This window comes from Lissotriton vulgaris, unplaced genomic scaffold (assembly GCF_964263255.1).
Source record: "Lissotriton vulgaris unplaced genomic scaffold, aLisVul1.2 SCAFFOLD_4523, whole genome shotgun sequence".
Lineage (NCBI taxonomy): Eukaryota > Metazoa > Chordata > Amphibia > Caudata > Salamandridae > Lissotriton > Lissotriton vulgaris.
In genome coordinates this window covers 110,330-122,946 of record NW_028254896.1, presented here as the reverse complement: position 1 = coordinate 122,946, position 12,617 = coordinate 110,330, and the positions used below count along the sequence as shown (strand labels likewise).

General features: G+C 43.8%; 1 protein-coding gene across 1 annotated transcript in view; it reads left to right on the top strand.

The window, feature by feature from the left end:
- The window catches only part of LOC147659377 (ubiquitin thioesterase OTUB1-like), a gene marked incomplete at its 5' end in the record, with an annotated part of 50,597 nt that extends 38,387 nt beyond the window's left edge, over window positions 1-12,210 (top strand). The window contains one exon of the mRNA XM_086951788.1: window positions 10,471-12,210. Within this exon, the coding sequence (XP_086807914.1) occupies window positions 10,471-10,668 (198 nt within the window). The remainder of the gene's footprint in view (window positions 1-10,470) is intronic.
- Window positions 12,211-12,617: the final 407 nt, after the last annotated feature.

The following is a 12,617-nucleotide window of genomic DNA, read 5'->3' as shown; positions in this document are numbered from 1 at the left end:
AGGATGTTGGATATTGGGCGATAGTTATTCATGTCTGACAGGTCCGCCGATGGTTTCTTTAAGATGGGGAATACCTGACCAGCTTTGAGGATGTCTGGATGGTTCCTTGCAGAAGAGCGGTATTTGTAAAAGTGGTCCATAGGGGCATTAGCATTGGAATGAAGACTTTTAAGTGGATTGCTGGGAAGAGAGTCTGTTAGGATCCGGTAAGTCTGCATTTGGCTTTTTTGGGATGGGAATGACTTGACACATCTTGAGGCAGTCCGGAATCTTACCCTGCATGAGAGATTCATGAATAATCAGGGACCTGAGTGGAAGAATGGCTGGTGTGAGTTCTTTGAAAACTAGGCAGGTAGAGGATCGTTGAAGTGATTGGAAGGTTTCAAAGAAGCCATAAATTGGAGCAGCTCCGCAACATCTGGAAGTAGAAGGAATTTTATGTGGCATTCCTTTTAGGAGGGTAAACTGTGGGGTAGGAAGTAGGTGCTCTTGCTTATTAAACTACCTTTTGCTTTTGTTTAGGTATGTATTTGTACTAATCCATCAAACATGGGCATTTCCCTTAACAGCAAGCAACAAATTATCATTCTATACATTATTTACTTTATGCTGTCAGAATTTAGAAACATCATTAAACCATGGGAACTCCAAGACAAAAGTTAATTTTATATATTTTGAGGGATTTGTGGAGCGTGGACATGACCCGAGGGTATCCGAGCACTGTACTAGGCTCTAGTTTCAGTAATATAAAGGTCTACAAATGGAACTATTTACAGATGCTTATTTCATGATTCCAAGAGTCTGGGGTGTATCAGTGCACTGTCCTGGAGATAGTTTAAATATTCCAAGTGTCTACACTACATTCATAAGAGTCTGCCAGTGGCTGATGTTTGTAACCCATCGTTTCATAATTACAGAGAGACTGCAGTTGGAACAGTTACTCAGTTTGTGAAGTTAGAGCCGGCTATAGAGTGGCATATTCTCTTGGGATGATTGTCATTGTTGCTTCATTCCTTGTTGAGTGTTCTTGCAGGAAATAATTTCGTCATCAGTATTGATTTCACCTCCTTCTAGATAGCAGGTATTGAATCGGTGCTAGTTTCTGGTGGGAGGGGGTTCCAGATTATGGGTGCTGCTCTGGAAAGGCTTTGAGCTTGGCTGTGGAAGCATGTATTTCTCTAATCCATGTTACTTAATCTGGAATTATCACTTTGTCCTTGAAAATAATGACTCATACAATAATATCAAACCAACCCGAATATTAAGAATTGCATAATCTGCACTCTTGTGAAAATTCCGTGATTTTTTTTTTTTTTTTTTTTTTTTTTACAAAAGTGGCTGAAAAATTGTTGTGAAAAAAACCGGACCCCCTTGTACTGGCTCTGCGCTGCTGCTGAGCCCGTGCAAGCTAGTAGGCAGCAGAGGTGTTAACTTCCTCTGGTGCCTGCCTGTGAAATGCACAGATCTTCCTCCTGTGCAATTAGCCTGGATCCATTCCCCGCTGACTATGCAGGTGCTTGGACCTTACCCCTGCCCCCACACCCTCTGCTGCACTTTCTCACTCCTCTCTCTTGGCCCTCTGTCTCCTGTTCATCCCTAACATCCCCACGTTTTCCTCGTGTATTTTTTTAGTTTTTTGTATATAGTGTGATCTTGGCACAGACATTAGGCCACACCCCCTCCTCCTCTCATAACCAACCTAGCCCTCCCACTCCCCTCTCCAGTCTTATGCCCCCCAACCTTCTCCTATACCCCTCCCATCCCGCTCCTATGCCCCCTCTCATAAACCCTTGCTGCCCTGCAAGGAATGCAAACAGGTTGTCTGATGCCAGCGAGAGCGGGGGTTTCAATCCGCACTCTGGCATTAAACGTTCTCCAGTTCGAGGCGAAGTGCTGCTGGAGTCTCTGCGAGGTTACAGATTATGATGACATAGCACTGTCTCCAGCAGTGACAGAGAACAGGCATTGTAGTATTTTTGTGGCAGGCACATTTTCTCCCTACCCCAAAAATACTGCAAAAATTGCGGTTTCAGGCAACAATATTTGCCTTTTTTGGCTGCAAAATTTGCCACCCAAAGCCACAAAATCTAATAACAGTTCTTCAATCTAAGTGCCCATGTTTTCATCTTTCAGAGACCTCAAAATTGATTACAGCTTAAACCAGCATAGTTGTTTAGAAATGGTTTAACTTGCTGCTTTCCATATCTTTATTTTTAATTATTTTAATTCTGTAGGTATTGAGCTCTTGACCACGTGGAGTATCAGAAACTTGACCAATTGGAAAAAAAGAATCTTAAACTTCCTTTCCATCTGTTTTAGTTACAAAACACAATCTGTCTCAAATAATTAGATGAAATCGTTTTTAGGGAAGTTATGAAATATCTGCAGTAGACACCCCAAATTTAATAGTGTCAACTTTTACTGTCTTTTGCCGTATCTAATTAGGTTCATGTACACACAGATTAATCTCCCTTTCCTTGCCCTACTGTAAGGATACCTCAAACGTTACCTTATTTCCTTTACTTGAGTAGGGCTGTTCTATTTCTGTATCCCTTGGGCCTTATACTCCGATCCAATTTTTCTTATTATGTCAGCAGGTTATTTTGAACAGCAGCACAACCCCTATTCCCACACACCCCTGATGTTGGAAGAGATCACCTACCTTGGTGTTTTTCCCCTTCTTGGGTAGTTTTACATGGGACACAGTAAATGTTTGACTAGACTACAGATATTGTGTTTTTAGCCATCTCATTAGTACTCAACCCAAATGGTTACTTGCCCTCACTTTCCTGCCATATGGCCTTAACAGAATTCCTATGACCTGCCCTTGAGTAACCCCAGAAAAGTACATAAGCCCTTCTAGGTAAAACATGTATTTTTTAAAATCGCGCTATATGATCAATATAGCTCATTATGAAACATCAAATGACCTATCTACAGCTGCTCTTATATCAGCCCATTTGGGATTATTCCCCAGTGAATTTGTTGGCAATGCTTTGACCACCTTAATCTGATATGGCATACAAATGTTTAAGTTCCAAAGCCATAGTTTTTTGTGAGCATCGCTGTTTAATGCCAATATTTCAAATGTAACATGTAAGGTTCTCTAAGAATTTATCCTTTTGTTAAAAACCCCTCACTTACCAGCCTAGTGGTGACATGCTTCATCATCGGATTCCACCCTAGTGGCCTAGCGTCACCAGGGTGTGCCACAACACCTGGGTTACAGTGGAGCAGGTTGTGAATGTAAGTGCAGAAAAAATGTTAAAAATTGTCCTGGTTTAACTTAAATAAATTTTATTAACAAGAAACTGGACAATGTTAAAAAGGGTGAGGCGAGATACTGTGTGGGTATATTAAGAACCAGAGTATCTCCTACATATGTGATGGTCTACATGTTTCAACCGTGATTGGGATATACCAGTTTTTCATCAGGACCGGATAGTCAGGGAACTGGTAGGTATGTGCCCCCTAAAAGGCACACCCTGTCCTCGTTCTCTGTGACCCAGCACACCCTAGTGACGCTAGGCCACTGGTTTAAATGAAAATGTTCCTTGGGCTACTGTCCTAAAATAAGAACTTGAGAAATCTGCTGACCTACTTTTGAAAACCCCACGGCCTCCGTAGAATAGAGACGCTCATGCGTTGCGATAGCAACAATCACGTGACCGAAGGCAGTCCCCGCCCAACCCGGAAGCCCAACTGGTACTGAATACCCACGGCCTCCGTAGAATAGAGACGCTCGGGCGTTGCGATAGCAACAATCACGCGACCGAAGGCAGTCCCCGCCCAACCCGGAACTGGTACTTAATCACACACGAGACAGTTCAGCTTCGTAGCAGGGCAGCGGAGGATAAGCATAGGTAACCGGCATTTCCACCATGAAGTAACTGTAAGTAGAAACGCTTCCCTCAACAGGAACCAATGCTAAAAACGACCCACTCGCCCTCACGGCGCAACTCAGCGGTCTTTTATAACAAATATTTGCCCTCTAACGATTCTGCCCATGTTGTTACAGAAATCGGTTAAGTAGTGGGGATACCCCCTCCCGCCCTCCGATGAGATAGGACTCTTAAACAGTAGTAAGCTAAACACTTACAACAACCTTGTGTCTGTATTTGTCTGTTTTATGTCAAGTAAGCCCGAGTATGTCGATTGAATGGCCACAGATAAATTACGCACTTCTAACTTCTTATTCGCGATCACCATTAATGTATGGCAAGATATTGATATCACAACACCTTTATAATCAGGACGAACGCCTGAATTAAAATTAACTAACGGCATCAATCACGCTGCCGTTGAGCACGCACCTCTTGATATGTATGGGTGCATCATCCAGACAAATATCCCGCACTGGGTATTGTCAGCAGGTGATAGTTCCACTTAATAAATTCACAAGATTCCTTTTATTTGAGAGTGGTTGTAAGCCTGAAGAGTCGAATGGCACGACACTGCGCTACGTAACAGGCATGTAACACTGTTCACGTTTGACTGATGTCTGTTTTTATTCTTCTTTCCCACAGGTCTTTTTTTCATTGTTTTGGACTCACCCACTGTGGTTAGAGTCTTCTTTTTACGCCAGATAGCAGATTTTTGCTATTTTGGGTCACAGAGAACGAGGAGAGGGTGTGCCTTTTAGGGGGCACATACCTACCAGTTCCCTGACTATCCGGTCCTGATGAAAACCTGGTATATCCCAATCACGGTTGAAACATGTAGACATCACATATATAAGAGATACTCTGGTTCTTAATATACCCACACAGTATCTCGCCTCACCCTTTTTAACATTGTCCAGTTTCTTGTTAATAAAATGTATTTGTTAAACCAGGACAATTTTTAACATTTTTTCTGCACTTACATTCACAAACTGCTCCACTGTAACCCAGGTGTCGTAGCACACCCTAGTGACGCTAGGTCACTAGGGTGGACCCCGATGATGAAGCATGTCACCACTAGGTTGGTGAGTGAGGGGTTTTTAACAAAAGGATAAATTCTTTCCTTTTGTCAACCTGCCACCACATTAGGAATCTCATTCTGACTTTCCCATGATGGTACTCCTCTCTTTGTTTATTTAGTCCTTCCACAGGGGAATGGAGTACACTCCTTTCACCTTCAGTGAACACGATCCCTTACTCTCTTTTTTGTTAGCATAGGTTTTAAAAACTGTAACGAAGTTTAAAAATAACTGCGATGAAACCATATCTGGAAAGGTAGCGGTTTCAGTTTGCATTTTCTTTGTCTTCTTTCTTAGAAGGTTGGAAAGCATGTCTTCCACCTGTTTGGTCTTAAAATTCTTTCCAGCATTTTTTTTAAAGAGGAAACTAAGCAAGTTGATGCTGATAGATCTAATTGTTTTTCCTGTTCATCCTTGTGGCCTTTTAATAAATTGAAAGTATTTTTAGAACCTTCAACAGTTACTTCATTTCCAAATGTATTCTTTCTGTCAGAATTGGTAGTTTGCCCTTTGTGTGTGGATTAATACTTCACAGTGATGTCTTTTTAGTAATGGGCATCATCAGTGGAAAACATTATCGGGCCTTCTTTGTTTTTCCAGAGAATTATTTCAATTGCAATACCTTCCTTATTTAAGAAACGGTCTGGAGAAAAACAGCTTTGGACCAACAAGGTTACATTATATTGCTGAATGTGAATTTGTGTAGAAATGTCCAAAAGGACACTTAAAAAATTGTGAAGGCATTAGACTGAGGGGTTAAGCTTGAAGGCCAAGAAGAAGGACAAATCAAGGGAGCTTCACAAGAGGGTTATTTCTCTACTGAGACAACTCCTGGGCCTCAAAAGGTCTTCTGAAGATGGAGATAAAGGGAAAAAAGATCCAGAAGAGAAGAAAAAAGATTTAATCTAACCTGGTGATCCCACTCACCATCGAAAAGATCGATGTGGGCTAATGTTAAGTTGCCATCAATAATTAGATATTTTCCTCACCAAATCACCACCACCATTTGGCGTCAGGAAGATCTTTCTCATCGAAGAGTTCCCATCGTCCAAAGTCAACTTATTGATCGACAACATAACACTCGACATCCAGATACTTGAAACGGAGCTCTATACAGGCTCACCCAAAGGATTGCAGTATCTTCTGCATCTTCAGTAGAAGAGGTATCTTAGCCAAGTTCAGGTTGTGGCCCTATTTTGGATATGGGACCAGCTTCTCTTGGGCCTACATCTATCGGAATTCCTTCAGACTAATCTGAGGTCACCAAATATGCCTCAACCTGTGATTTTTGAAGGTGATGGTCTCAATACCTACCTTGGTGTCACTGCAGGAAAGGGCCTCTTTTTGTATGATCCTCAAGTTTTTGGACTGATGGTGCTGTTTTTTCGACTCTGTAATGCACTCAGCCCTGCTGTCCAGGCTCCAGTGCATGTGCTCTGGCCCTAAAAGTATGAGTACAATTGGCTAATATTTGATTGGATCACTTAACTATGTATAAGCCCCTGGTATAGGTTACAACCGGTACCCAAGTATAGGAAGCTGGCGCTACATATGGTATACCCCTGGGTGGTTATACCATGCACAGAGTCCAGAGGTTCCCCCAGAAGTGTACAGGGTGGAATGCAAGCCAAAAGTGCTCAATTTGTGGTAGTGTGGGCAAACAGCCTTTGGCCTAACACAGAGGAGTGTAAGACTTGTGTTGTGCACACAATGGCCAATAAATGACACACTACTCAAAAACGAGATTCACACCAATTTTATAAAAATATGCTTTGCTCAAGATTTATTTTAAGAGCAAGATCTTTTCAAAATGGTAAGTATGTTTCAAATAGGAATTCTTTTCAAGTTCTTTGAAATTTTAACATATTGAGGAAAAAAATAATGCGTTTTTACAGGTGAGTGAACAACTTACAAATCCAGTCTTCGGGTTGCAGAGTCAGCAGAGGGCAAGGTTCAGGTAAGCACCAACACTGCACCACCATCGGGTGCAAAGGTCAGAGTTGAAGATCCGGCCCAAGGTTACCCAATGGAGACTGGGGGTGCTTGAAGACATACTGCTTGCAGGTAAGTAAAGCGGTTGCATGGCTCAAGCTTCGAAGGTTTAGGCAAGCATGGGGGTGGGGTCCACAAGGCAGCACCAAACCTACACCACCAGTGGCACAGGGGTGGCCGGGTGCAGAGTGCAAACAGTGTTTGACGTCCAATGCACTTCAGTGGAGAAACCCGGTTTGGAAAACAGGCTGCAGGTGACGGGCTGGAGGCTGCATGAAGGAAACCAGCAACAGCAGAGGTAATCTGGGATGCTGTAGGTCGTAAGGACACGGTCGGTTGAGGTCCTCACTTCCCAGGGGCTTTGGGTGCAGGAGTGTCCTTTGACACCTTGTGGAGTCCAGGAGGGCTCAGTCAAAGCTGGACTTGGACTCTCCGGATCAGTGAGGAACCTTTTCTGGATCGATGGGCCACCTGGACACAGGCCAAAGGCATCGGGTGCAGAGTGGTCAGGGTTCCGGAGGGCACCAGAGTCCTTTGGGTTGGTTTCTTGTGGACAAAGCTGCTGTTCCTTGGGAGTTCTGGTCGTCTTCAAAGGCAGACAGTCCACCCAGGGGTTGTGGATGTCGCTAGCTGCAGGACAGGCTTTGTTCTTTTCGCAGGGTATTTGAAGCTGCAGACAGGCTGGTAGGGCCGGGGCCAAGTCTGTGGGCGTCAACTGTCTTCTCTGCATGGCATCTGCATCGTCCATCTTCTTCTTAAGTCGGCAGGAACTATTTTCAGGGTCTGGGAAAGCCAACTAAATACTAGATTAGGGGGCGTTTTAAGGGAGTGAGAGGCAGGGCCAATGGGCACCGTACCTGGGGTGTCTACACTCTCAATTATGCCACCCTCCTGTGGGAGAGGGCATAGTCTTATCCTTGATTGGAGGAGTTCCCCATCTTCAAGATGGCGGGGACTGAAAGGTGTACTTAACCCTGCCTCCTTCACCTTAGGGGTGGAGTTGGCAGATGTGGGCACACCTCCTATTTTGCCTAGTTTTTCCCACCGGTTTTCCCGACCACAGTGGGGGTGTAAATCGGGGGCTGCCATCTGCTGCTAGAAGCAGAGGCTGGAGGTAGCATTACAAAGGCGGCAGGCCTTTAAAGCTTCCCATTCGAGCACTGTGCCCATCCTGGGTGGGGGAGGTGTGACACCTCCGCCCTGTATGTGCTTTGTTTCTGTTCCCAGAGAGTGGGTGCTCTCGACCTAGGGGGTCCAGAAACATGTCTGCTGGTGGCTGGCAGCCGAAAGCCACTCTTATGACCACACCAGGGTTGGTAGGTTTTCAGGGGTCACCTTTGAGGTGCTCTCTGAGTACATGTTTCAATAAATTCCACAATGTTATCAGTGTGGGTTTATTGAGAGGAGCAGTTTGGTACCAAACACTCCTGGGATCAGAGAAGCCATCATGGTGCTGGGGAACTCAAGCTGTCGAGTTTCCAGCCCATGTACTTTCTATGGCTTCCCTGGCACTTACAATATCTAAGAATGGACTTAAAAATTGCCATCCCCACATCAGATCCACTTCTCGGCTGGAACCACAATCTCAGTGAAATCGCCTGTGAGGACTGCTGGACCGACGGCTAACTGTCTCTCTGGACCGAAGTAGTCCCTATGTCTGGCTCCAAACCTGTTGTGGCTAGTCCAAGAAGGATTGGTAGTTGTGCTAGCCGTTTGTTCAGGAACCGCAACACTGATTACACAGATTTATTGGAACCTACTTACCTCCAAAGAGCTTACTTAATAAAACATACTTGCCTTTCAAAAATCATATCCCCGGTTCCTCTTGATAGATTTTTGTTAGATTTTTATTGCGTTGTGTTTCTTACCTAGTGTTTTACTGCTTCTAAATGCTTTACATCTGTTCCTTTGACTACGCCCGACGGCCCTATGCCGCAGCTACCCAGTACTGAGCTAAAGAATTTGTTAAAGTAACCTCACTGGACCTAATGGAGATTGTTACATTATTACAATGTGCTATCTCACAGCCAACTCACATAATAACCCACTTTCCTACAGTCGCCAATTTAAAAAAGCCCCACTTCCCCTAATAAGTCACACAAGAACTTCCTACACATGACTATCCTCTCTGCAGAGGCATAGACATGAGAGGCCACCTTCGGCATAAACTGGAAGCAAGACAGACACTTAATTTCATTGCTGGGTCACCAGCTAGAGTGTCTATGGGATACATTTTTGAACTCCAGTGACTACTAAGGCTACAACACCTAGTTTTTTTATTTTTTATTTTAAACACACCCCTCTAGAACAAGATTGACTTGAGCCAAGGCCTGACTAGATTGTGTCAGTAGTCAGAAAATGCCACTCCTCAGGTACAGGAACATCTGCTCCCCTTGACATGGAAAGGAAGGACTGAATGTTGCACAAAAGATCTGTAGTACTGCTACCGTTGCTATAGCCCTCAGAGGGATGTGCCCTTGGGCACTCTGGGAAACTGTAAACATTTTCTGCTTAGTTGCCTGCAGAAAGATGGCTAGATATCTCTGAAATAGAAATAGGCAGCATTCGAAATTGAAACTAAATCACCAATGCCTAGATATTTTGCTGATCTGGTGATAATCAGAGTACTCTCATATGATTACTTTGAGAGGATCATCCTACCTACAGCTGACATCTCTGAATCCAGATGCTTGATTAAAGATCCTTAATCTTTAATTGTTTCTTTATTTGAACAACATGCAGAAGAGGAGCTGTTCTGCATGAAACATGAAGTGAAGACCTTAAAAGTGGTGGGATAGAAGACCGGCAGAAGTACTACACGTTTCAGTATCATCACAAAGACTGCAGATATTATCGCCAGCAGAGGATTCAATACTCTTGTTGGCCCTACCAGCCACATCATCAGCAATCTCAACAGAAATACGCCTGCTTTAATAAACAAGAGACCAAGTCAAGAGCGTCCAGTGGCCACAGGCGACCAACCCTTATGGACACCTACCATCCAACAGCAGTCAATGGTGCAGGATATTTACTTGCTTCATTTTAGAGCACCACCACCACCCATTTCACCAGCGTCTACAGCAACTACCTTAGTTGCGCATTCCAGTCTGTTATTTTTTGCTCACTGTGCCACTCTAGACTTATGTAAGTTAGTATTGTCCATGCTCCTCATGGGAACAGTGCATCCCAAACTGCTAGGCAAGGCCCACTCCTGAAGGGACCACAAACAGACCCTTTTCAACCTCGTCACTAAGGTATAGTATAGATCAAATAGATCAGCATGAACTGTTCCAGTTGCATCGACTATTGATCGCTCTTGATCTACCTCTCTATTGCCATTTCTTTAGGATGCAATTTAAAACAAGTGCCATTTTATTGACTGCATTTGAATAGTCCTTGCTGTGAAAATAATTGGCCTTTTCAACTTGTAGTTATTTATATGAACATGGCTTTCCTAAATAAAGTGTAAAGTTTTGATGTCCTTTATATTCTGCTGATCTGCGTTCTCTCCCCAACAGGAAGTGGAGCCGATGGCCAAGGAAAGTGACCATATCCACATTATTGCACTGGCTCAGGCGCTGCACGTCTCCATCCTGGTGGAGTATATGGACCGTGGCGAGGGCGGTAGCACTAACCACCACATCTTCCCTGAGGGCTCGGACCCCAACGTGTTCTTACTGTACAGGCCGGGACACTATGACATTCTATATAAATGAGACACCCCCTACAGGAGAGGATCCTATCGCTTGGGGGGAGTGTCTGGGGTGAACAAAAAAACAAAAAACTTTGAAAAAAAATCTAGCACTGTACAGAGTTTGTGTGGGTTGTAAATGATATTAATTGATTTTTTTTTCCTTTGCTTTGTTACACTACCGTTCATGTTTTATTAAAAGTGTCCTGGTGAGAGACCAAGCCGGCTCCTGCTGCTGTGTAATGTGTTTGGGAGAAAGAGGGGTGGGAAAGGGTGGCTGTGATCATGAAAACATTACCATCTTGCCTTTGTAACACCTTTCTTAGTGTTTGCTTTGTGTGCATGTGTGGCTTGTACATTCTTCCTGAATGCCAAGCCCTCGAGTGGGCCTGCACCGGGTGCTTCTAAATGGGTTGTTTTTGATCGGCCATTTGAGGTTTGACTCTGCGTTTAGTTGTTGTGTGACCATGATTGTCTGAATCTACTTTGGCTTTACCAGTTGACTTAGTTTTCGGGGGCTCTGAAGCTTTAGCACAGCAGAGCGACTAAGGAAGACTCGAGAAGGTGTCCTTTTAGGTCAAGCCTCCTGGACAGCGCAAGCCGTCTGGCTGCAAAAGACATCCTGTAGGCTTACCAAGAACATACAGGGACTGGCAGCCCGCTGATTGCTAACCACTGTCTGGCTTTGTCACTCTTATTTGCTTACTTTCTATTCCATGGATTGCATTCTTCTTCTTGTGTTTCTCTTCCATGAACCATAGCCTCTTTAATGTCTCTTTTATTGACTCACTTTTTATGCTTCCACTGTTCATTTTCAGGGAGCCATTTTTTCCGAGCACTCGATGAGTGAATATGTGTTCCAACTGTCTCAATCATGTGCTTTCCTTCCCTCCACATTGCTCTCTCTCGCCTATTTGCTTATTAACTACGCTGTTTGTGCTCTCAGCCATGTTTCACCCAACCTTTTGCACTCCACGTTCTCTTTCACCTTTGTTTCTGTATTTTTCCAAGTGCTCTCCCTCATGTTTTGTCCTCTATGTGACGCTTTGCTTTTCTCCCACCCACTGTCTTGCTTCAACCCTCCTTCAACCTGCTCCCGCAACGGACACATTTATTTTTTCTGTTTTTTTAAAGAAACACTTTTGCACTACTTTAAAAAAAATGACAATAACCAATCCATCACAGATTGGTACACAAACATGAAAAGTGTACTTATGTAGGCATGCAAAAGTTTACAAAATGGCACGCTGCTTTTGCGTCATGGCGCCTCTTAGCTCCCTCAGTGTTTCCCAACACTTGGGAAAGTAAAGTAATTCTTCAGTGGCAGTATGAACAATCATGGCTGGCACAGGATCTGCTAGCCTCAAAATCCAGGTACAAGTCGTATCCGGGTTTACTTTTTTAAGCTGGTTCTTTGCGGGTTGTTTTTAGCGGGGGGCTTACTGCACAGCTGTCATAATGCTGTAGATATATTTTGCTGTACCTGCTCATGGGCACTGACATATTGTGTCTGATTGACCTTGTGATCTAAGAGTTTTCGCTTTAATAAACACCCAATTTCATTGTTTAGAGTCCCTGTCATCAAATCTTTCATGGAGGGTTTTAAACTGGTTATCTCACCTAGGGTCCGCCTTCCCTGCTCTGGAACCTTAATGTCGTCCTCACCAGACTTAAGGGTCCTCCTTAAATGCTCTATAACAGATGCACTCTTATGGGTGAAACGGTTCTAAATGGCTTTCTTCCTTGCCCTGGTTTCCGAAGTGATTACCAAAAGGCTGCAGCTTTTTTATTTTATTTAAATGTTGTTTAAATTATCCCCCTCCACCTCTGGTGGGATAACAGGCCTAAGATTCCTCTTGAGTGGCAGGTGCTCTTGACAGCCTGATATCTATGTTAATCAGCATGGTCCAATGGTCTAAATTTGCAAATGTTTTGATGGATGAGGAAGTTACTCACCACAAGAGGAACACCCTG